We start from the raw sequence: 26,183 nt of genomic DNA on the forward strand, positions 1-26,183 counted from the left end.
TATCAATGCAGTATCTAAAACTGACTTTACAAATTGACAAAATCTAAGAAGTCTTTTTGAGTCTTTTTCAGAAAAGACTTAAAAAGACAAGGTATACCATTCAAATTCTGTAACAACAATCTTACTAACAAGATGGGAAACTGCCATGCATTTAGATGAATTAACCCTTTCAGTGATTTTTCTTTGTTGAAATACTCTCAACACTTCATCTAAAGAAGCTACTCCCAAACGTTTTAGTGAACAAACAGCATTAACTGACTACCTACTCCATCAGCTACTATTTTGCGATGAAAAACAAAAACAAAAATCTTAAAAAAAAAATTATAGAAATGACATCAGTGAAAAAAGTTTCAAATTAACTTACAACATAAACATTTAAAAAGTTATTAAATGAAATAAATGAAAGAAATAATCAGAGGAAACATAAAGCACTAATTTTCAAAAACCCTTTTGACAGATTTTACACTATGACCTAGATACACATACTTATATACATATATAAATGAAAACAATACTTACCCCTAGCAACATAATGGAATCTGAGATATTTTATTCACTTTTTCATTGAAAAGAAAAACAAGCAAAACCCTCCTGGGTAGACTTGCCAAAATGATTCCATCCCCCACTAATGGGTTGCGATTTAAAGTTTGGTTAACACTGTCCAAAGAAATTCTGCCTATTATCAATAATCCCCAGGCTACACTGATAGCCACAATCTTACAACAAACCTATATATGAAATATGTCTATATCAGAAAAATTATGAATAGGAAATATAATTTTTAATAGGACATGGTAATTTCTGCTATAGTTAGGAAAAGTAAAATGGAATCTTGATATCTAAAAAAAAAAAAGAAAATGAGGGATATTGTGTGCACCTTAGTCTTAGAGCTCTAAAAATGATAAGGCCAAGATTCTTAGCTGAATACTGTTAAAGGAACTGAGATTTTAGTTTAAACAATATTACTCTCAAGTTTAGTATTATTCTCAAGTTCTCCTTCAAGTCTAAGAAAGCCTTGTTTAAGAAATTCAATTTCACTTATTATTAAACTGTGATAATATAACGTTAAAAATTTTCATGGTGTGTCCATCTCAAACTTAAATTAAAGACAAATCATTCTTCCTAACAGATATCTTTAAGTGTCTGTTATATAGAAATCCTATGTCTTCCACTAACTTCAAGCCACTTTAAAAAACCTATTTCTTATCATAGCCAAATATAACATAAAATTCTAAGCTGATTTTCTTTTGTTAATATCTAATAATTAAACATTCTCTGGTAACTACCATAAGGCAATGAAGCTCTTCCCAACATTTATATAAATTTCTTTAGATAACACTGGATCTGCATAAATATTACTTTCAACAGGAAATATTTTTGCTAAAAAGTTAGTGATTTCAAAAGAAAATTTTCATGAAATCATAAATAGAAATTTAAATACAAAGACATTCCAGAAAAAAGAGCATTTATGTATATCAAACAGAATTGCCATTTACTTTTTACAAGACTGCCACAGACACATGAAGTTGTGCCCAGGTTTTCTCACTGGATCTCCATGTTGACTAGATGCACTGAATGGAGAAGGCTGAGAATTGTTAGGCTGACTCTGAACTTGAACAGCTGGTGAAGGCGTCATTGGAGTGTTCTGTGAAAAAGACAAACCACACAGTTTGTGAAACGACACTGAAAAACATTCATATATAGGTTTGTGAATTTGATTACAGTGATAGTTATGCACTTTCAACATAAAATTCACACTTGGGAGTTCTAATGATTAGCTTTTGGATACTCTTTAAGAAGGTAACTAATTTCAGAAACATATTTAGGAAGTCAAATTCATTTCATATGAATCACAGAGGCAAGACTGCATTGTTACTGTCACAGAATACACAAAACTTAGAATTAAAGATTTTTCTATTAATAAACTTGGGTAGAAATACAACTATAGGTTAAACAGAGAAAAAAATTATAAATGCACCCATTTGATTTACTTACATATATTCTTCACAAATAAAAAATCAACTGTAAATTATTATTTCTTTGTAATAATATCTCCTTTAAGATTGTAATGAGTAACATAAAACCGTATGTAGTAAAAATCAAAGGGAATTTCAGATGTTGAGAATGATGTAACCATTTAAGTAGAATGTTGTAAATATTACTTTGCAGTAAAAGCTATTTTAACTAACAACTTCAATCTTGAAAGGTGCTCAGTTATAAATTTTGATGGATTATACAAGAAAAGGATTCTAATTGTATGCGTAAGTTTTCCAAATATAAGCTACACTTTTTTTCCTTTATATCCCATCCTTTTCTCTCTGAAAAACACATAATAATTATAATGTAGCTTAAAACAATTTGAAACAATACATTTTGAGGTTTAACTCAGATTTCACTGATAACATACATAGCACAAAGGAAAAAATAATGTTAAATTCCTCACAGAAATGATTAGCATACCATTTTCAAAGCATTGTTTAAAGGAAATACATTTAAACCATGGGAAAATATTAAACATATTTGCTTATTTATAAAGTGATATTGGAAACAGTGGAGGAAAACTAAGCTAAAAATTGCTGAAAAACTCTTATTGGAAAGTCATAGTAATTTTTTAAAAAATAGACAAAACAGAAACAGATAAGGCCATAGCATAAAAATGAATAAAGGAAAAGAATAAACTGCTAAGAATGAAATGTGGAGTCATAAGAACTTTTGAGTTCTAAGCTCTAAGAAAAAAAAAATTACTTTGGGATGTGATTGAAGTTGTTTTTATAATAGGGTCTCATTCTTATGATTTTCTAATATTATTAGTGAGAAAATATATACACACATGAAAACCATGCATTTTGGGCAGTACAGGTATCAATGGCTAGAAGGTAGACTTTCCAGCTTGACAGAACAGGACTCAGAATTTCAATCTGCCTTTTAACCAGCTATGTGACCCTGGGCAAACTACATAAGATCTCTGATCCTCAATTCCCTCATCCGGAAAGTGTAATACAATCTAACTTCTGGGATGACAGGAAGACTACAGAAACTCTACATGAAGAGCCTAGCTCTAGATTCTCAATAAATGGCAATTGTTACTATTATTCATGCTAGTAGAGAAGTCCAGAGTGAAACCATATTTTGGAGGAAAGATGATGAGTTCATTTTGGGGACAAGAACAAATCAGTAAGTGCAATTATTTAGCAATAGTTAAAGTTAATTATCTAGCAATAGTTAAATTACCTAGCAATAGTTAAAGCTGGAACAAGAATCTGACAATCATTCACCTGTGAATTCTTAAAGTCATAAAACTAACAGTGAGAAGGCAGACACAGGGGTCGGGATCAGAGAGAAAGGAAGGGAAGAATAACAGAATCAATCTATTTACCAGGAAAAAAAAAAAAGTCAAACTGTTTCCTTGAAATGAAACTACTGCATTAAAAAATCCATGAAATTCCAGTAAGTAGGAGTAACCAAGAGGATCAGGTTAAATCAAATACAAATATTGAAGAGTGACAGAAATATAATCTCAGAATTACAATTAAAGAGTAACTCTGTCAGAGCTATCAAATTCCCTCAGAATGAACTTTCTGGTTCCCTATACTATTACCATTTACCCTAGGTATTTTATTGGCTAGCTTGTCATATACTTTTAAATTAAGCTTATTTTTGTTTTTATATGCTAACAAAGCTTTATCCTATTTTTTTCTTCATTGTAGAACTCCTTAACTGATGTCATACAGGAAAGTTAAATAACAGGGAATCATAGGGTTTTAGCCCCAACTGTTAATGATTTATGAGGATGTGGCAGGGATGACTGAAGTTAATCCAAACTGTTCAATTAAGAATGAATAAAAGACGTATTAACCAAATGCAATATGCAGAAAATTGTCTACACATTGCATCTGGTGTTCTCTGGATCTTAATTCAAACAAAATTTATAAAAACACATTTTTAAACACTAAGAACAAACTGAGTGTCATGCAATATTAAGAAAGTACAGTTTTTGTTAGGTGTGATTTGGTATTATAAATACTTATAAATATATACTAAAGTATTTATTAGTGACTTGAAATGTTTGGGACTTACTTTACTGCAGGGAAAAAACAGTGGTGAAGAAGAGATGAAACTAGAAAGGCAACGGTGACAATATTTAAAGCTGGGTGAAGGATAAGGTTGGGTGAAGGCCAGTAAGCCTCTACTCTTGTGTGTGTCTAAAATTTTCACATTAAAAAGTAAACAAATAACAACAAAAAAACAGAGCTAAATATATCAATAAAACCAAATGAATTCAACTACTTATAGAAAATACCAAATGAAAAATTCCAAGACTCGCATTTTCTTTGAATAAAGCAATATATTTACTTTACCGGGAGAAGTATCAATAACCTCAGAAACACAGATGATACCACCCTTATGGCAGAAAGTGAAGAGAAACTAAAGAGACTCTTGATAAAAGTGAAAGAGGAGAATGAAAAAGTTGGCTTAAAACTCCACACTCAGAAAACTAAGATCATGGCACATGGTCCCATCAGCTCACGGCAAATAGACGGGGAAACAATGGAAACAGTGAGAGACTTTATTTTCTTGGGCTCCAAAATCACTGCAGATGGTGACTGCAGCTATGAAATTACTTGCTCCTTGGAAGAAAAGCTATGACCAACCTAGATAGCACATTATAAAGCAGAGACATTACTTTGCCAACAAAGGTCCGTCTAGTCAAAGGCATGGTTTTTCTAGTAGTTGTGTATGAATGTGAGAGTTGGAATAAAGAAAGCTGAGTGTCGAAGCATTGATGCTTTTGAACTGTGGTGTTGGAGAAGACTCTTGAGAGTCCTTTGGACTGCAAGGAGATCCAATCAGTCAATACTAAAGGAAATCAGTCCTGAATATTCATTGGAAGGAATGATGCTGAAGCTGAAGCTCCAATACTTCAGTCTGATGCGAAGAACTGACTCATTGGAAAAGACCCTGATGCTGGGAAAGATTGAAGGCAGGAGGAGAAGGGGACAACAGTGGATGACATGGTTGGATGGCATCACTGACTCGATGGACATGAGTTTGAGCAAGGTCTGGGAGTTGGTGATGGACAAGGAAGCCTGGCGTGCTGCAGTCCATGGGTCGCAAAGAGTCAGACACGACTGAGGGACTGGACTGAACTGAAAGTAGTATTTTTTATTTTCTCCTAAATTAGAAAATTACATATTTTTTTCAACAAAACTAATTTTTAATAGTTTGTTTACACCGTATTGTACTACTTAAATTATGTTTTAAGAACTAGGTCTTTTACATAAAATGCAAAATATATTTCTTTTAGGATGTAAAAGTGCCTGATCATTAACCATAACCCTAACTTAAATATAAATGTAAAAGTGGGCTCAAAATCATGTTTTTGGAATGATCACTCCTGAGGAATATTGTTCAATACTATTCTTTGTTCTGCTCTACTGAAGAAGAACTAACTTTTCACATTCTAGTACCTCTCTAGTAGTGTGTGACCAGAAAAGTAAAACTATACAAAGAATATGAAACAATTCTGTGATTCCTTTTGTAATGTAAAATTATCTAAAATGTTAACGTAGCAGTTTTATTTTTGGCAAAGATATTTCTTTTTGTTAAAATAAGAAATTATAATCTTGCCTTCCTTTATCATCTTTTCAAGAATAAACTGTGGCTGAAACTTCTAGACTGTACTGATGTTATTTTCTGATATAAGACTTGGGATTTGAAGTTCTTAAACACTTACATATTAATGAAGAATAAACCAGACACTATAACACCTAAGGTCTAATTGAAAGAATTAGGAAAATACACTCTAAAGAGTAAGTAGAGATACTTTTAAACGCTTGTAAGGAACAAGAATAAATTTATTCTAAATGTGGTATTAAAGAGGTTACATTAGTCTAAACAAAATACCCATCTTTACAGAATAGAATTAAGACAAGCACTGGAAAAGAGATCTTTGTGAGTGTGGGAAAGTTAATCCAACTCTTTAAAAAGAGTTATGAACAAGATAATATCTAAGGTTCTTTCTGCTCTAATATTCCCTCATTTTCGTAACCTATCCAAGTCCTCCTATTAAGTATAACTAGACAATCAACACATACAAAGTCTATCTTATAAACAGAACACATTGAAATGTAAACGAAAAAACATTTAGTGCTAATGATTTTCTTAATTATTACAATGTACTACTAGTCTACAAATCTGAGCAGTAATATGCTTCAAAAAAAATTGAAATGACATTCCTGTGACTCTTGCCAAAGTGATCTTCTATGGTTATGACTAGACATAGCCCCCCTGAGACTGCAGATATGCTTTCTGATGGGTTAGGTAACTTTTTAAACTCTTTATCAAAGAATGCAAGGGACCAGGAAGATATCCATATTCAATGTTGGCACCATTTCAGAAAGGATTCATGTATGAAGGACAGGAAACTAAGGAGCAGCATCTATAAAATGCTTTAAATAAGTACATGCTTAAGTAAACTATTTTTATATACAAGAATTATGCATGACATCAGATCACAGGATGAACAGATACAGATATATTCAACATGTGTTTTATATGCTTCTAAAAAAGACAAGTCTTCAGTTAAGTATAATTAATTTTTTCCATTTTTATTATCTTATATGCCAATCTAGTACCATGCCTTCAGCAGATACAATTTCATGAATAGTGGAAGAGAGTAGGGCTCAGAAATAGTATCCATATTGTGGCACTTTAACTCGCAAATAAAACAATTGAAAATAAGTAGTTATAAATAAAGAAATGTACCTTGAAGTTAAGTACAGTTATTTCATACTCAGCTAAATACCATTTAAATACAAAATATATGGTTATACCATTTACTTTCATATTTCTTTCCCCTTTATTTGTTCCTAGTATCTTTTCTGTAATAAAATTAATACAGCTAATTAGTGGGAGTGAGAAGGAACAAAATTGAGAATAGAAATATTAAATAACAATGGTATTAGGAAGGATTACCTGTTGGCCATTCTCAGCAGGGATATTTCCCTACAGTCTTTCCAGCCCTGAGCATTCTGCAAGTCTAGAAGTTCCTTTTTGGTGTAAAGGTAACTCCTTAACATCCCCCACCCCTTGAAATGGTGGAAATAACAAAGTACAGCTAAAAAAAAAAAAAAATCACATTTAAATTCCTCTATTTCATCTACCTGTTTAAAGTGCCAAATCAAATACTGGATAAAATGGTATTAAACCAAGGTCTAAAATGCAATTCTAAGACTATATAAAGAAATTTAAAGAATCCGGGCAACAATGGAAATGGTTTTTATTAACAGGCTCTTAAGAAGGTCCAACAGCTTCCCTTCAAAGGAAACTTATGATACCATCTTGAGCAGCTGGTAATTTTTTAGTCTTTATAGGTACTTTATCCTATGTGTTAGTTGCTCAGTCGTGTCCAATTCTTTGTGTCTCTATGGACTGTAGCCCACCAGGCTCCTCTGTCCATGGGATTCTCCAGGCAAGAATACTAGAGTGGGTCGCCATTCCCTTCTCCAGGGAATCCTCTAGACACAGGGACTGAACCCGGGTCTCCTGTGTTGCAGGCATATTCTTTACTGTCTGAGCCACCAAAGATAAAATATACTTGCACCATTACTGAGCGCCAGACTGTGTATTAGGCATTGTGTGCTGAGAGTTATACACAGATATCCTGTTTTTTTTGTTTCTTATTCTTATATACACCATGTATGTATGCTATGTCTCTTTTTCCTTGCAAAGTTTTACATTTCTACATGCCAACAAAATACCAACTTCAAAAATAAAGACTATAGCTGTTTGAAATAAACTATATTCTCGGGGAGAACACATAAAAGTTGATAACACATTTTTTAGATTAGGAGTAAAATATATTAGGAGAAGGCAATGGCACCCCACTCCAGTACTCTTGCCTGGAAAATCCCATGGACGGAGGAGCCTAGTAGGCTACAGTCCATGGGGTCGCTAAGAGTCAGACATGACTGAGCGACTTCACTTTCACTTTACCCTTTCATGCACTGGAGAAGGAAATGGCAATCCACTCCAGTATTCTTGCCTGGAGAATCCCAGGGACGGCGGAGCCTGGTGGGCTGCCGTCTATGGGGTCGCACAGAGTTGGACATGACTGAAGCGACTTAGCAGCAAAATATATTAATTTTATGGCTTGAATTAGATGTATATATATGTCCAGTATGTTAAATTCTAGCATTGTGATCCTGAAATTATCTTTCAGTGATACTTATATCCTATAACCTAGTCATTAAAATAATGTTACATATAAAAGGAATATCTAGGATTTTACAAAGAAATCTTTTAGAATAGTGGCAAATGGGTTAAGAGCACGAGCTCTGGTTTCACACACACCAGATTTCAGTCCTGTACCACCTCATATTAGTTGGTAACTTTGGGTGAGTTATTTAGCATTGCGAGGCCCCTTCTCTTAAATAGAAATTATAATGTTTACCTAATAGAGTTTCTTTGTGAATCAAATGACAAAATAGTGCAAAATTCCTAACACAGGTCCTAGTCTTAGCTAGTATTGCTTGTTTTTTGTTATTTAGGTATCATTATTGAACATAACCACACTGGAGGGTTAAAGGAGACAATAAACAAGGGTGGATGAAACACTTTCATAGTAAGGGAGGTTTTCTCTAATCTGGCTTGGTCTACTATAACTCTTTAGGACTATAAGGGAATCGAAAAGGAAAAAAGTGGAACACATAAGATGAACTGGGAAATTGTTAAATATATAAAAAAATGTGCTGAATGCTTAGTATATGTTAGATATTGCATTATTAAACAAATTTTTAGTGTGCTTTAATAAATGAAATGGAGAAGGAAATGGCAACCCACTCCAGTAGTCTTGCCTGGAGAATCCTATGGACAAAGGAGTCTGGCGGGCTACAGTCCGTAGGGTTGCAAAGAACGGACACGACTGAGCGACTAACATATACACGATAAATGAAAACTCAACCTGTAGAAGCTTGAATAAAAATGATTTGGTATTTTCCACAAAAACCTCATATTAGTTATTGCCATGTACACAATATACACTGAAGAATCCTCAACCTATTTAGATACCTTGAAATAGATCTAAGCAATACTAATATATGAATTAAAAAACTCATTACGCTCCCAGAGCAGCACTGTCCAGCTTTACCCACTCACATGAACAAAGACGCACGTTAGTGAATGATGTTCTAAGCAAGGGATTCTTTGTTTTCTCACCTTCCGTTTTGCTTCTCTACTCCCACCCCTCTCTTGTCATCTAGATTGGTATCAATACCAACACAATCTGCTGTTATCATCAGAAGCACAGAGAAAAAACCCAAGACAGAAGAGTGCTAGCAGAGTTGGCAAGAGTCACAGAAGGTTCTGGCTGTGTAGTAATTAGGAAACAAAGAATGAAGTGGTAGTAATCCAGGAAACAGCATATAAGATTGTCCTTAAAATCTTTATAGGCTGATTGGATCCTCAATTCAGTAGCACTGAATTTAGAAAACACTTTTATTTACTGAGGCATGCAGAGAGGGGATAGTAGATATTTAAAAGGGAATAAACAGAGCAAAGGAATAAGAGATACAAAATTTTAAATACCAGAATAGCTGAAACAAATTGAAATTATAAGAAATAAACCTTTTTAAAGAATAAAGGCAACTAATTCAATACCTACGATAATAAGAACACACTTGATAAAATTCTTATGAAATTCACCTTTTTAAAAAAAGTACTGTGAAAGAAGCCTCAAAAATACACTCATGTCAAAATCATATACAGAAATTCCCTTCTGGTGTACTCTTAGCAAACCTCTCCCAATCAAGACCAAGTTACATTTTAAAAATACCCCCCAAAATGTTAGATGACAAGTACTTCTCTATCTTGGCTCTACAAAATTACTAATTTGCATGTATAATAGAAAAACGCTTTAAACCAGGGGTCCTCAACTCCTGGTCAGTGGCCTATTAGGAATCAGGTGGCACAGCAGGAGGTGAGCAGTGGGCTAGCAAGGGAAGAGTCACCTGCTGCTCCCATCATTTGTATTACCTCCTGAACCTTCACATTTCCCCCACCCCACCTCAGGGATGGGAAAAAAATTGTCTTCCATGAAACAGGTCTCTGGTCCCAAAAAGGTTGGGGGCCACTGCTTTAAATCATGTGTTTATGTTAACAACTGAAAACTGTTCAATATTACAAAGAACAGAGAAAAATAAAAGAGCTTGACAGCTTGAGTACATTGCTAGGTCCTCCCAATTACCTTTTCAAGGTAAAATATGGAAGAACAGTGCATTTCCCCCTAAAATCATATTTACACATCAGGATTTTTTAAGAGAAATGTGACAGGAAAATGACTCACCTGTGGGACCACATTCTGTACGTATGTTGGTGGATGCTGCTGCTTCTGCTGAACAGCACTTTCTATTGCTACTTTAGCTACAGTGCTTGGATCTGCTCCTGCTGGCACGGCAACCATTGTTGCACTGCAGCCAGCATTGTTGGGGTCACTGATTGTAACAATTCTAACTCCCACTTTATTTGGAATTCCTGTGACTGTTTCCCTATCATTATCCTCTGCTGGCCTCTTTACAGTTTTGCATTCTGCTGTGCCATTTGTAGACCGAACGTCAGACAACAGGGCAGGAGAATGGGACACTCTTGATCCTGAGTGGGGAACGGCTATGATTTGATGCCCCTGTATAACAGAGGTTGCAGAATGTGGTGAGACAACTACACTTGGGCGTTGCTGAGGCACATCTGAATTCAAACTTGAAGCTAGAGGTCCATTAGGCAAATCAGTACCACTAAACTGCTGTGTTGCCACATTTGAGGCCTCCTGTATACTGCTCACAGATGGTGAAACACCCAAAGTTAATATGGGTCCATTAGAAGTTCTTTCTAGTTGATCACCTTTGGCAGTATCTTGCTGAGAGGCATCTAAAGTCCCTTGTGGTTCCACTGGAGATATCTCACCATTTCCTACATGATTGGAAGTTTTGTGATTTGGAATGTTTTTGCTTAAATGAGAACCATCTCCTTTATCAAAATCACAGATTCCATTAACTAGAGGTTTTTTCAAATCACTTTTAATATCCTGCATGTCCATTTGTTCTGAGTTCTGTTTTCCAGATGTTCCATTCTCACCTAATTCTAACGATGGCCCATTACTGATTAGTGAGCACTGATTAGCCTCACTTTGAATTTTCCCTGAGTTTGAAGGAGGTAGACTTGAATCACTGTATTTTCTCCCATTTAAAAGACTTCCCACCTGCATTTCATTTTCCTTTGTATCCCCATTGCTGGTGTTTGTGGTTCCTCGTCTGCAGGACGGGTTCTCCATGACTTCAATTTTACGTTCATGAACGTGTAAACCTGTTGCTTCTTTTGCTTCCTCCTCCTTTTGGCAAATTATTTTATCACCTTTGAATGGGGGAGTAGCAGTAGTACAAGATGATTGTCCAGCTGGAGATGCTTGAGTGGCTGGAAGCGTTTGCACCTGAAGTCCAACTCCTGCCTGGGTCCCGCTCATGGTAATTCCTGCTGGAGCAATGAGCTGAGTTGTATTTCCCTGACTCACAGTTGCAGTTGCAAAACTTGTATTTGGCACAACTGTTATGGTTACCTGGTTGCCAGAAGTCCCTTGGAAAATGGTTGCTGGGCTATTTGAGATCAGCGGGCCTGGCAATATTTGTAAGTTTGAGATGGGCACGGTTTGCACTCCCCCGGTGGGTGGCATTGCACTTTGGACCAACTGAACATTTTGCTGTCCAACCAGTAGCTGCTGAGCTGGAGTTTGCCCTTGCACTCCAAAACCTGCTGCTTGGTTATTGGCCACCTGGTATACCACCTGAGGACTAGGAGCTCTTGCATTATTGGGGGGAGGAATCTGTGGAGCTGGGAGAATAAGCTTACCACCGGGAGTTGAAGGACCACGCTTTGGAAGCAGCAACTGTTTTATCAGACTTGACTCACCAGAAGCAGGCTGACCAACTCCTGCATTCGTTTGCTGTGGTTGAACTTGCATCTGTACTTGTTGTGGCTGCTGAACTTGTACTTGTACCTGTTGTGGAGGTGCTGGTGAATGCTGCTGCTGTTGCTGCCTTTTCACAGACAGCATCTGACTGACAGTAGGAGGTGGTCCCTGTGGTTGAGGGGTGGAAGATGATGACATGGCAGTAGGGACCTGGTTAGTAGTAGCTGGGACAGGTGATGGTGAGGAAGATGGAGTAATGTTTGGTTGTCCAGTTAGCTGAACTGCCTGGCCAGCTGGAAGAGCTGCTGGATTAGCAAGAACAATTTGGTGAATGGCTGGTGCATAAGTTTGACCTTGTTGAGCTGGCTGGCTTACAATCACTACACTTTGTTGGGTTGGCTGCTGTGGCTGTTGAATAGGCTGTTGTACCACTGTTGATGAAACTTGCTGAGAAGGGAGAGGTTTTGGTGCAATGTTTTGAAACCCTACCCTTGAGGGTTGTGGACTTGGGACACCAGCAATGGTAACCATTTGTCCTGTAGCTACCTGAAAATTCTGTACTGAAGTTGCTGAGACAATATTGGATGTAGAAGTTGTTACATACTGTGGGGGTGCTATGATAACAGTGTCCTGTGGCTGGCTACCAGCTGATGTCTGCTGAGATGAAGTTTGTACAGGTTGGGGTGATGTAGTGATTAACTGTTGACCCTGTGAAACTGTAGAAGTACATGCTGGTATGTTCTGAACTCTGCCAAATATATGACTCTGTGGGACAGCTTGCTGAATCACTGTAACAGGAGTACCAGAAGGTATCTGCCCCGGTACCACTGTGTGTAATGGAGACTGCTGTGGAATTACTGATGGATGGTGAAGCAGTGTCTGGGAATTTACAACTGTAACAGGCTGTGGCCCTGTACTATGATTCTGAACCACAGAACTCTGTGCAGCTCCTCCTCCCACAGCAATACTAACAGGAACTGCTGTCTGGGGTATAGAGTTCTGGATTACTGTAGCCTTAACGACTTCACAAGGAATTGGAGCTTTATTTTGAATGACGGTCACCGAAGCATTTTGCTGCTGGTGGGTATGAACTGAAGGATTTGGTGGAATTCTTGAAACAGTCTGTGCCACAGTATGAACACCTTGTACTGGAAACGACATTTGTGTTGCAGTCAAACTTGAAGATTGGTTGGTAACAGGAGTCCTCTGAAAATGGTTTCCTACAGTTTGTGGTCCATGAGGGATTCCTGAAAATATGAGGAAAAGTTAAAATTCACAGTGAAATGACTGAAAAGCAGCATGCAGAAATTATTTTACTTAATTTCAAGAGAAAACAGTTTAAAGAAATTAACAACTTTGCATCATATGGATATGATAAAATAATAGAACAAGAAATAAAATGTTACTGAAAAACAAGGACAAGTTATACATCTTGAATGCATATAATACATGTTTTCATTTAGCCTTCTTATTAAATTGGTAATATTTAATCACAATAAAAATTAATACCTGCAGGTGAAGGACTTGGAGATACATCAGGTACAGAATCAACACGAACAACGGGAGTAGAAACAGGTTGCTGCTGATAGTACATCTGAATGGGAAGTGGGATAGCCCTACGTTTTACTCCTACTACATGAATATGCGCCTGCCCATTGTTACTGGAATCCTCCACTCTCTTCACTGTATGATTTGGCAAGACTGTTCTGTAAAGTACACACACATAAAATTTTAATAACTAGCACATTAACAAAAAACACTAAATTCTAACAATGTTTACACCAACAGCAATAGTATATTCACTGCCACTTATATATGAACCAGTATGAATCATATATTCTGCAAGGATGGGAAACAAGGAATTAAATATTAATGTAAAAAATTGATTCTCCAATTTCAAAAATCATTATTATTAACATTATAGGGTTTAAAACAATTCTACTGTATATATAATTAATAAAAAAGCTGTATCAAGTCAATGCCTATTTTATGAACTTTGCAAAATATCAAAAAGTCATGATGTTTGAAGATACAGCTCAGTCACAGACTATTATTCAAGATTTAAAAGGGTGAAAGCTATGCCTTTAACACATATAAGTAGCAGGAAAAAAGTAAACTTAATTTCTTCCTTTTCTTCCTTTGATAAACCTCAGAATGTTTAAACACAAATACCATGTTTGATATCAAAATTCCCTTGAATTTAAACTTCCACCACACACTACAATCTAACCATACAAAATTTTAAGTAGTGGAGATATTCAAGACTAGGTAGATAGTTGGTAGGCGTTCCTGGGTAGCTCAGCTGGTAAAGAATCCACCTGCAATGCCAGAGACCCCAGTTCAAAACCTGGGTCAAAAGTTCGCCTGGAGAAGGGATAGTCTACCCACTCCAGTATTCTTGGGCTTCCTTGGTGGCTCAGACAGTAAAGAATCTGCCTGCAATGCAGAAGACCTAGATTCAATCCCTGGGTTAGGAAGATTCCCTGGAGGAGGCCATGGCAACCCACTCGAGGATTCTTGCCTGGAGAATCCCCATGGACAGAGGAGCCTGGCAGGCTTACAGTGCATAGGATCCCAAAGAGTCGGACACGACTGAGCAACTAAACACAGCACAGATAGTTGTTATGTTCTCTACAGAGCAAGGGGTATGTAAATTAACTGCAAAGTTAAGAAATATAAATCCTACCTAAGACATTTATAAAATCCAGTTGATGTTAGGATTCCACCACGAGCCAATTTACTGCAAGTTGATAGGTACTCAGAATACATTTCTGCTCGAGAGACAGAACAATCTGGATTTACTTCAAAATGAGCATTTAACCTAAAAGAGGAAAAAAAAAAAATACAATGCATTATGCAATATACTACAGAGTCTCTACTTAACCATTTGAAGACAATGTTATAAATTAATAATTATATCTATTGATCAAATTTCACTATCTCATGCTATTAGCAAAAATATATACTAGGTTTTAGGCAGACTAAGTCAAATAAAAAGAGATTACTTAATCATTCTTCTTTTAGTATAAAAAAATCATTATCCACAAATATAAAAACCAATATCCACAAATATATGTGAATACATCAGCAGAGATGGTATGCCGGCAATAAATATTCTACAACACATTAATTTTATTCAGTGAATACTCAGGTTCCTGTCTTGTAATAATCAAAATATAACAGAAGCTCCCAATTATGAGTTATTGGTGATGTGAAAAATGAAGGAAAAACAATTAAACTTTTGTTGCTCTTAGATCAAATTTCTTCAGAAAAAACCTCTCCTAAAACATTTAACTACTTCCTAAAACAATGATACTTCTCATGTTGCACACTCCCCTTCCCCACCTCAGAGACTCTATTCCTAACTAATTACAAGTTAATTCAAACTTCAGTTTGTCTCTGTCATAAAGTGACTTCAGCTATAAGTTAGGATTGGAGGCCCAGTTAACCATATAGGACTCTTTCTAGGCCTCACTATATATATACAAGACAGGCCAACCTACAGCTGTTTCCTATTAACTGAATCAAATGATAATTATGATACAGTAATTTAAAATACTTCTCCTCCTCCCTAGAAATGGTAGGAATAAGAATTTATAAGACCAAGTCTATAACTAACACACACACATTGTACAGTGGATGCTGTACTTATTTTTTCCAACTTTCATTACTTTGAGTATCGAGTTTTCAAATAGACCAGAAACAAAAAACTGTTTGGTTTCAATATAGAAGACAAATATTTTCAAACATCATTGGAATATTTATCAAGCATAAAGGGTCAGGTGTAACAATACAGAATATGAGGAAATAGCAAAAAATTAGAGGTATTACCATAAACCTGATTTAAGAAGAGTAGAAAAGTAGAGAAAAGTGTCATAGGAACACAGATATGAAAGCACCAAAAATATGGAACATAAAGTGACAAGAACATGGAATGGGAGAAAAATGTTAGAGAATGGGGGAAAAGAGAATGAAATTTTTTAAAGTAATACATCACTGAAAAGTGATCTAACATTTCAATCTGTTAATCTTCTAAAGAATTTAAGTTGAAATTCATAAACAATGTAGAGGCAATTAGCCATGAAAAAATGAAATGTAACTAATTCTACAGTTATTTTTTTCAGGAAGTGGCTGAGATGTGACCAGTCAGTCTTCTCAAGAAAATATTATTTTAAAATTGATATTTCAATGTAGACATACTGGTTATTCTATCATTTGATTAGTTACCTCTTACTACTCACAAAAAGGAAAAATTAACTAGCAGTGAACAAGAAATTTTGCTTTTGGTCAAAAAAAAGGGACATTTAATAACAAAATCTGGTTCTATTTTCTTAAAGTCAGTCCAATTCAGTTTTAATAAAATATTAAGAAAAACAAATTCTATAAGAAGACAAACCTTATTTTCTACAAAATCAATGACAATTTTTTTACAAATTTTACTTGAAAAGAAGTGGTGTAATGTAATGAAATGTTAATCAAAGACTATTTTAATTCTGAAGATTCTGATACTTTACTTTCAAACTATTCCAAAATACAGGTGAAGTGATTTTATACTGTCCTTTCTTGTATAAATGATATCCTACTCTAACTAGAAAGAAATACAGAGTAAAACATTCTGGATGACTGCTGAAATAATTTCCTTTTCTCATTTGCTTTATTCTTCCCAAGGATAAAGCCTTAATAGAAATAAACCACTTACCACTGACAAGCAAACTTCTCACTATCTATTTCCACTATTCCTGGAGGTGGAGCAACATGCTGTGCTACAACTGCTCTGGAAGCTAAAGAAAAAAATACATTAGCTACATCATTTTTTAAAACTACAGGCCATATTTAGTTCATGGATATGGAACCAATTAATATTCACAATGAATACCTTTTTAAAAGGTGTATAAACATACTGAAAATATAGAAATTTGAAAAAGAAACTTATAATGGAACACATATTAATTATACCAGGCACTGTCTTAGATCCTGCATACGAATTGTTTTTTGTTAACCTCACAACCATTCAAATAATATGGATTATTTCACTAATATAAACTCTGTTTTTCCCATTTTCAGACACTGAGTTTTAACTTTATACTATTAATATCTTTTTAATTCTTCTGTGAGGTGGGTACACATAAAGAAACTAACACTCAACTTGATTAAAATAATTAGCCAGAGGACACACAGCACAATGTATCAGTAAATAAGCATCTCTCTCAGATTAGTTACAGAAGCAGATTGTATCAAAAATAATTTCACTTTTGAATTTAAAATATTAACTCTGTAAGTGGCATATATAAAACTTCCAGATATAATGAACAAACAGCTAACTTCTATGTTGGAACTAATAAAGATAAGAAAAACATGGGATAATAGAAACGTGATCATATTACAGTAAGTTTATAATGAAATATGAATCTTACATATTTATAGATTAAAAATGATACTGTTTCACCATTGAATCAGCATTATTAATATATGCTTTTTAAACCTACAAAATGTACCTTCTTTTTTTTTTCAGGTGACATTTTAGCAAAACTTCTCAGAACCCTCAAACAAAACATAAATTTCTAAATTATTGGAACTTCTAGAGCCCCACAGTCAGTCCAATCTGTGAATGATCTGAAGCAATCCTGACCTTTGTCTGGTGAGACCCCAGGCTTCCACTGGGATACAGATAACAGCAGCCAGCCACTTTTAAATACTTACTTGCTATTAAACCATTTACATTTACATGATTTGTTTTAATCTTATATATAGTTCTAAATTTAATTGTCCTCATTTTGTAAGTGAAAAAATTGAAGCTCAGAGATTAACAAAGAACACATGATGGAGACAGCAGAGCTGAGTATAGCTGGAAAGCCTTCTTTTAGGAGTGCTGACTTTGACTTCAGGTCTGTCACATTTCAGAGGACATATTGTGATATTCTGCTTCTTAACAGAACATCATAATTAGAATCGAAGGTATTTTTCTTGTGCAACCCCAGCCTATCTTTTCTGTCTCCTAACTTGATGACAGTTACAGAAAATACCTTTCTAAGGCCTAAATCCATGTAGAAATTTCCCTTTTCTTGATCAGTTATACTGTAAGAATATACCCTACTCTGACTGAAATCTGAATCAGTTAATAAACAATTGCAGGAAACATTGCAAACTATGTTGAAATTATGAGAAACTTTATAAATGCATAAGGAAAAATAATATAGCCACAATTAAATTAAAAGTATAAACTAGAAATATATAATTACTGTGGCTACCAAACTGAGAATCCTTGTCCTCAGGATACCTGAAGACATTCCAAAGAATACAAGGCACTTATACTTTAGATGGAATCAATTTCCAGATTTTCAAAGTTTTGTATATATTCCCTCCTAAAACTGCTGTGCATGAAAGCAAGACCTCCTCTTTGATGACTGCTCTTTAACCATTTTGGAACAAAGTCTTAACTCTATTAAACATTGTAAGATATGGTTAAATGCAAGAAAGACTCTGGAGCCAGAGAGGCTGGCTCTAGAGTTCCATCACTCACAAGCTGTGTAACCATGAGCAAGCTACTTAACCCCTCTGGCTATAAAATGGGGCAAAGTAACAGCACACTGACCTCATTGATGGTTATAAGGATTACAGGAGTTAATATATAAGTCACTTAAAACAATGCTTGGCACACAGAAAGAGCTACATAAATGTTAGCTATGATGATGACTGTATAAATATCTCTGGAACACCAACAGAAGTAGAAACATTAGTATCCACAAAACGTGTTTAAACCAAGGTATCAAGGTAGGGATTCAAGTCTATGCCAGTGTTTTACATATTATAGTTAAGGGCAATGTACAGCCTTAAAAATTGGGTATTCTGGTCCTTTAGTGTGTTCTAAATTCTGATATATTATTAATATAAAGTGATGATAATTTTTGCTTAATGTCCTTTCTGCCTCCATTTCTCAACTACTACCAGAGTATATTACTTTTTAAGTTAGAATCTTGAGTAAGTAAAGCACACAGAATATTTTAAAGAAATACTAAAGGTAGTGGTATCTTATTTCATTCATATGACAAACTCATGGCAAGTTTAACTATCTTAGCATTCTGAAATAAGGAAGATTTCACGGGAACATAGATCAACATATTTTGGATTGAAAAATAAAGGTGGATTTTTTTCTAAATAACAGAAACTGAGGCAAGATACCCTTGATTAATAAAGACTAACTTTATCAGTTAGGTTATGTGGCAGACATTTTCCGTAATTGAATGAGGTAAATCTCCAGTGCCAAGACTGACAAAAATGTATTCATGCACACAACAAAAAGCATTTTATCAAAAAATACTGTGGTCATGAAATGAAGACCACTAAAATTTTCCTAACCCAGTGGTTCTCAAAGTAATCGTGTCCTGACCTGAAGAAGCATCAGTATCTCACAGAAACTTGTTAGAAATGAAGATTCTCCAATTCACCTGAATCAGAAACTCAGGGTATGCAGTCAAGCAATCAGCATGAAAGCCCACTGGGTAACTCAGATGCACCACAAAGTTGCAGAACCACTGTGCTAACACTACCTGAATATATTAAGTTAAACAAGGTGCACCTAACTGAAAGAGTAGCAACTTTAATTTACACTCATATCTTGTTAATATTTTTTGATATGTTTTTGATAAACTTAAAAATAAATATCTATACTAACCAGGCAATAAATACTTTTACAAATCAAGTATTATTATTTCTTTCATTTCAACAAAACAAAGCAGAACTCAAATTTTCAGAAGATCATTAAATATAATTTTAATAACTTTTAGATAATTCTGAAAAATAATTTTAAGTACTCTCAACTATTTATTGATATAAACTATTTAATGATGTGAACTTAAATATATAAAAAGGAAAAACAGATAAAATTAATGCTGAAACTAATTGTAATTCTAGCAACAAAAAAAGTACTCTGAGAAGAGTAATAGTTTCCAGAAAACTAGGGGAAAACGTCTTGTCCATCTCATTAAGAGATGCACTTCCAATAATTGCTTCTTTTATTTAATTATTTATAAAAGTTTGTGATATATTTACTATTGTTTTATGGACTGTTTATTATTAAACTTTGTAACAATAAAATAAATTTTTAACACTTAGTTTTATAATGTAACAAAATTGAAAAACTTTAAAATTAAAATGTCTATGTAAGTATTGACAGGGTGATGGATCTGAGTTCAAGGAGAAAGAGGGATAGTATAAAATTTCTAATATTAAGAATACGTGCTATTTTTTTAAATGGATAATGTTATGTATCAAGATTCCACAGGATATAAAAAGTTAAGTATCAATTTAATATATCACAAAAACACAGTATTTGCAGATAGATGAGGGGAAGTGAGCTAAAAGTTTGAAGATAACCATTCCAATTAGAAAACAGTATTAAACAAATGATGGGGAGGAAAGCTAAACTATAAGTGGTAACTAATCAAACAATTTAGAGTTGTCATTTGTGATGAGTAAGTAATAAAGTGCTCACCAGCATAAAAATGAACTCTTTTAGGTTCCTAGAGGCCTATTCAAACTTCTATCAATGGCACTACATACACAAGAAACTCTCAATATTTAATTTTATCCATTTGCCAATGAGGATCAACTCTTAGGCTGGGGGGTGGGTTAAGGTCACAAGTCAGCAATAAGGCAAACGGAGTTTTCATGAAAATTACCTCTGCATATTCTTCAAATGACCTATTATAGTTCAGCATATCACTGATAATTTACTGGTTTCACCCTGTTGAACAGTTTCCCTATGGCCCTCATTAACTTAATATTTTAAATTAATTTAAAAGTTTCTCCTTTGAGGATAAAAAACATACGCCCACCACCCACTTAACTAGCAGTATGAACTGTGTCATTTCCTTTTCAAGGTTGAGAAACTATTAACATTCTTATCATCAATTCTCCAATACATATCGGCTCTTTAACATCTATTGCCTATGGGTGAAAGCTCACAAAAATCAGCAGTAAGAATTACCTATTTATTTCATGCCTTCTATTAAGTTAAATGCACATATGATACAACTCCATTATATTGCAGAGGGGCATAATGGAAATAAATTAAATAGGTGATACATATTACATACTTTGCATAGAGTATATAATTTTGATAACATGGGTTACAGTGGAAGAGAGGAAGAGAGACAGGGACCATGATTAAATGAGAGAAGAACAAGATAGCTGGAGAGAGATGAGGAGGGTCCAAACTGAGTTATCAGTATGGGCAATCAAAAAATTATTTAGGAAGACTCAACAGAATTTGGTGATTAAATGAATGTAGTAGTTAAAGATTAAGGATAATGAGGTTTTTGTTTTGATAGTGGGAAAGGTTGAGAATGATCTGAATGTATTTCTAGACTGAAGAAGCAAGTAAAGAAAGAAAGGTTTAAGATACAGAAAAGAGGAGTTGGGAAAGACTAGTATTCAGAGTACAAATAGTTAACACCTCTTCCTGAGACAAAGGAAAGAAGGAGAATGAATTTAAATGCTAGTAAGTTTGTAAGCAAAGGGGTAAGAAGTGGAAATTCATGCCATGCCAACTCCCAGAGTAACTATCAAGTGTTAAGATCAACTGAGAAAGTGAGTATTCTCCATTAAAAAAAAAAGGGAAAGAGAATTATCTTGGGAATGGTGAGAGAGAAAGTGAAGAGTGAAGTGAAGTCTGTGCCCGACCCTTTGCCACCCCATGGACTGTAGCCAACCAGGCTTCTCTGTTCATGGGATTTTCCAGGCAAGAGTACCAGAGTAGGTTACCATGGTGAAAAAGAAGGTGAGGTGAAAGATGGATTGTTTTTGTTAGGACAAATGAAAGTGGAGCGCAAAAAGGCTGAGTGCTAAAATATAAAATAATAACTCATAATGAGCCAGGAGAAAGCAGTCTAAGAACTGAAGGACAGGTCTGAATTCCAGTTAAAAATATCTGAATTAAATACAATTGACCCAAGGGAATCCAAGGAAGGGTGAATGCATTAGCATTTGTATACATGCACACAGGCTTCCCAGGTGGCTCAGTGGCAAAGAATTAGCCTGCCAATTTAGAGCTTGATCCCTGGCTCAGGAAGATCCTCTGGAGAAGAAAATAGCAACCCACTCTAGCATTCTTGCCTGTGAAATCCCATGGACAGAGAAGCCTAGCGGGCTATAGTCCATGGGGTTGCAAAGAGTTGGACACAACTTAGCAACTGAACAACACACACACACACGTCTGATCATAAGCTCTGATTCTGAAGGGTTTGCTACAAGATTTAAAAATAATAGAGGTATTATGCTTATGAATTCTGATAACCACCTGAGAGAAGTATAAGGTAACATATGATTGACTTATTCCTGATCTACCAATTTCTAATGACAAAAATCACAAACCCATTAGGGTACTTAATGCTCTCATAGCTGTGAATAATATTTAATCCCTCATACTACTCTAAATCCTTTCAACTGCATTTATTTATTATACTATTCCTCTTCTGGGCTCACCTTGATCCTGCTGCTCCTGGAATGTATAATATGTAAGAAATTAATGTACATATTCAATTCTCATTTGGCCAACTCTGTCGTAAAACATCAGTTCCCTGTACTGCATATTAAATTTATGTGCTGTGTGCTAAGTCACTTCAGCTGTGTCTGACTCTTTGCAACCCTATGGATAGCAGCCTGCCAGGCTCCTCTGTCCATGGGATTCTCCAGGCAAGAATACTAGAGTGGGTTGCCATGCTCTCCTCCAAGGGATCTTCCCAACCCAGGGATCGAACCCGCGTCTCTTGCGTCTCGTATTGGCAGGCAGCTTCTTTACTACTAGTGCCACCTAGGAAGCCCACTTAAATTTATCCTTAGTATTAAATCTTACATTCCAATAACCACACTGAAAGAGATTATACAAAAACACTAACCTGGGGCAGATGCTACATGAGTCTGGGTTTGGACTTGCTCTATAGCTTGTGGTCTAATTTCAGATAAAACTTGATGACTGGAACTTGGATGTTCGACGAGTTTTACTGCAGCCAGTGCATCTGGGCCAAACATCTGAATATCCATAGAAACCAGACACACTAACATGTCTAAAATGAATTAAAAACCAACAATTGTTATCAATAATTTTGTAAAACAATGACATCACTGAAAAATATATGCTATATAAAACGCTGCTTCTAAAATGCCAATTTATGAATCACTATACATCAGAATTATCTGTGGATCTTTAATTTTAGATTTTTAGACTCAATCTCTGAAAACTGATTTGGAAGCTCTGGGGTAGATGTTAGATTATCTTCATTTTTAAAAACATTCCCAAGTGATTTTGATGTGTAGTAGATTTAGGAACCACTGATATGGAAAGTACATCTTAATTTCTCAATACTTTTCAAGCCAAATCTTTATTAACTCTGATTTTAGTATTTATACCAAAGAAATAAATAATCTGAATCACTGAGGAAAATGTTAATGTGACATGTTTTAGTAAGTGTGTTTAAAACTGACAACTCACTAAGAAGGTGAGTTCATTAACAGTACCACTACTAGCACTGACCACTTGAAACGGATAGACCTGCTTCCTGGAGAGTTAGACACAGACATCTTGTTGATTTCAAACTCAATATATAGTAACAGAAATAAAGACTACTGATAGCCACGTGCAGCCTGGTCTCTCTATGACAGAAGTTTTTTTATTATCTAAAACAGGCAGAAAGAATAACACAAGTGTGTCTGAAAGGGTAATGATTCCTCAAAATAAAAAGTAAACCCAAAATATCAACTGTGATTTTTTTTACAGCACATTAATAAGTATTTTTCCTCAATAAAGAAAATTAATTTTTCTTTTTTGGTTTAGTCTTACCTATGCTCTTTTCTACTTTTGCAATTTTTGTGCAAGCTACATCTCCCATTTCTGTGAGCATATATAGCACCTCAAGTGTTGAGATTACAAGCAGCACATCAGGTAAAGTGAGATGACAAATGATCTCTCTGTATGAGTCCTGATCAACATATTCACAAATCAAAACACCATTATCTTCTGCTTTGCAAAGATTTCCCAAAATTTCCATGCCTGAAAAGCATACACACACAAACATGTATTTGTCTTTTAAAACATGATACAAAGCTTATGTACTTTAGACAGTGAGAAACTTAAGTGAGCACTTACCCCTCATCTTTAAAAATCTATCCCTTGACATTAGGCATTTTGTAACAGTATGAAACATCAGGTGAGTAGTTTTGAAATCAACAGGATCCAATAAAAGCTGGAAACGAAGAAAGGACACTACTGTTGAGAGAGGCTTTATCCAATTTATATCCAAATACATATTTCAAATTGAATAAAATGAATAGAACAACATTGTGTAATTTTAAATATGTAATGACTGTGAAAATAGCCATCAATAAATTTGGAGCATCATTTCAAATATTTTTCTCCACACAACTGTGTAATACCACTTTAGGCAAAAACTATATGTAAGCACTTAATATTCTATAATTATGGCAAATATAATAATCTCACATCCTGAAGTTTTAAAGTAAATATTCTGCCAACTATAAAAACTGTTTTAAGGTTCTGTCACATGCTTACCTCAGCTGCAATATTTCCTAATGTGTCAAGGCCTAATTGCCTTAGAGATATAAAATGACTATGTGCAGAAAGTAATAGGAAACGGAGACAGGTACGATTAGCTGCCAAGAGCTTAACATTTCCCTCCTCAAAGGAAAGATTTCGCAAAATCACTGCAATCTGAAGTACCCGTTGTCCTTCAATATCATTAATGCCCAGCTTTCGAGGTGGATGAAATAAAGATTCCCAAATCCATTCTCCTGATGTACCTTCTACAACAGAAGAAAACATATTTTACTTAAATTGATATTGGACTTATTATTATTGATATTTCAAATTTATTTAAGAATACTTCCTCATTGACTTACCATGAGACTTGTTTCTGTCAGATATGAGGTCACGTACTTCATTATCATCAACAATGTCTTTCCAAAACTGTAATAAGAAATTATTACACTTAATTCTGACAATTTGAAATAGCTGTTCTATTACTTTAAAAATAGTCACACATACTATAATAGTTCTACTATTTTCAGTTCATGTAGATATCATTATGTTATATATACTTAGTTCTTTGACACAAGTACTTGAATTTCTATAGTTCAAAGATATCATTTTGGCCGGGGGCCCATAGATCCTAAAAGGTCTGTGAAAGAAACTAGCCCATCTCTAAAAAGAATGGCATCTTTAAGTTCATTAAGCTCTAACTAAAATTTGCCATTTCCTCAGCATTTTCTTAAACTCTGAATGTTAGAAAACAAACCACAGTGGTAACAGAAATTCTTCTGACACTGCCATTAATATGAATCACAGGTATTTTCAGATCACTTCATAGCTATGGAAAATATCTAGAAATGGTATTTATGCTCATTAGTACTCAAAAATTATGATAGTCATTAATCCCATTAGTAAACTGCACAAAGAAACAGTATTTCTGTTTATAAACACCTAAGACATAACTGGCCTGCTATTGAGCAAATTTATATCTAGAAGAAAATAAAAAAGCAAGTAGTGGAGCATTTGTGTTTACAGATTTGTAACCTAGATATTTAGGTTGTGTTTCAGTACTCCATATCTACAAATTATTTTCTGATCCTTATGAAAGAGGGAGTAAGTCAAAATCCACTGCTTAATCTTTTTCAAGCTAAGAAACAAACACCTTTATATTAATAAATCTATATGAAATGAATTTTAGTTTTAACTTTTCTATGCCATTTAGCTCTATTATCTTATTACTTCTGTACTAATAAAGAAGCACATGGGCTATTAATTCACTATTTATTTCTAAACATTCTGATGTGTATTTCAAAATGACTATTTCAGTTTGAGGAATTTATAACCTGAGAAAAAGTCCACAAACAAAAGGACTCAATGCAAAAAAACTCAAGATAAAAAAATGTTTGGTAACAATAAAAAAGAACTAGGCATATAAAGGAAGAAGACAATGTTAAATAGCCAAGAAAAAAGGGCCATGGGAAATTCAAATAATAAAGATATCAGAGAGCAATTTTAAATGATCATGGAAAAAAAAGAAACAGAAGATAAGACTGAAGTTTGGCATATAAGCAGAAACTTTAACAAATAGATAAACAGAAATTCTAGAACTGAAAACAAGAACAGAATGGACATACTTAACAAATGATTAGACTCAAGTAAGAACTAGTGACTGGAACAGATGGCAGG

The 26,183-nt window shown here is 34.6% G+C and overlaps 1 protein-coding gene and 2 long non-coding RNA genes across 6 annotated transcripts in view; 2 read left to right on the forward strand and 1 right to left on the reverse strand.

Moving 5' to 3' along the window:
• LOC145503524 (uncharacterized) overlaps positions 1-10,201 on the forward strand; it is a 32,813-nt gene extending 22,612 nt beyond the window's left edge. The window contains exon 2 of the long non-coding RNA XR_014051537.1: positions 9,261-10,201. This is a non-coding gene — a long non-coding RNA (uncharacterized LOC145503524). The remainder of the gene's footprint in view (positions 1-9,260) is intronic.
• Positions 1-26,183, reverse strand: part of ARID2 (AT-rich interaction domain 2) — a 195,377-nt gene that overhangs the window by 40,937 nt on the left and 128,257 nt on the right. For all 4 annotated transcript variants that reach the window (XR_014051524.1, XM_081483139.1, XM_081483140.1 and 1 more), the window contains 10 exons: positions 24,869-24,935; positions 24,522-24,772; positions 24,099-24,195; positions 23,793-24,002; positions 22,852-23,019; positions 16,656-16,737; positions 14,643-14,777; positions 13,466-13,662; positions 10,343-13,203; positions 1,497-1,645 (listed from right to left, as the gene is read on the reverse strand). Coding sequence is in view for 3 of the 4 variants with exons in the window: in XM_081483139.1 (XP_081339265.1) it covers positions 1,497-1,645; positions 10,343-13,203; positions 13,466-13,662; positions 14,643-14,777; positions 16,656-16,737; positions 22,852-23,019; positions 23,793-24,002; positions 24,099-24,195; positions 24,522-24,772; positions 24,869-24,935 (4,217 nt within the window). In the remaining variant the exon portion in view is untranslated. The remainder of the gene's footprint in view (positions 1-1,496; positions 1,646-10,342; positions 13,204-13,465; positions 13,663-14,642; positions 14,778-16,655; positions 16,738-22,851; positions 23,020-23,792; positions 24,003-24,098; positions 24,196-24,521; positions 24,773-24,868; positions 24,936-26,183) is intronic.
• LOC145503523 (uncharacterized) lies at positions 10,636-17,680 on the forward strand. The gene is made up of 2 exons (XR_014051535.1): positions 10,636-10,704; positions 17,469-17,680. It is a non-coding gene; the product is annotated as an uncharacterized LOC145503523 (long non-coding RNA).

This window comes from Giraffa tippelskirchi, chromosome 4 (assembly GCF_054371585.1).
Source record: "Giraffa tippelskirchi isolate mGirTip1 chromosome 4, T2T-mGirTip1v1.2.pri, whole genome shotgun sequence".
NCBI lineage: Eukaryota > Metazoa > Chordata > Mammalia > Artiodactyla > Giraffidae > Giraffa > Giraffa tippelskirchi.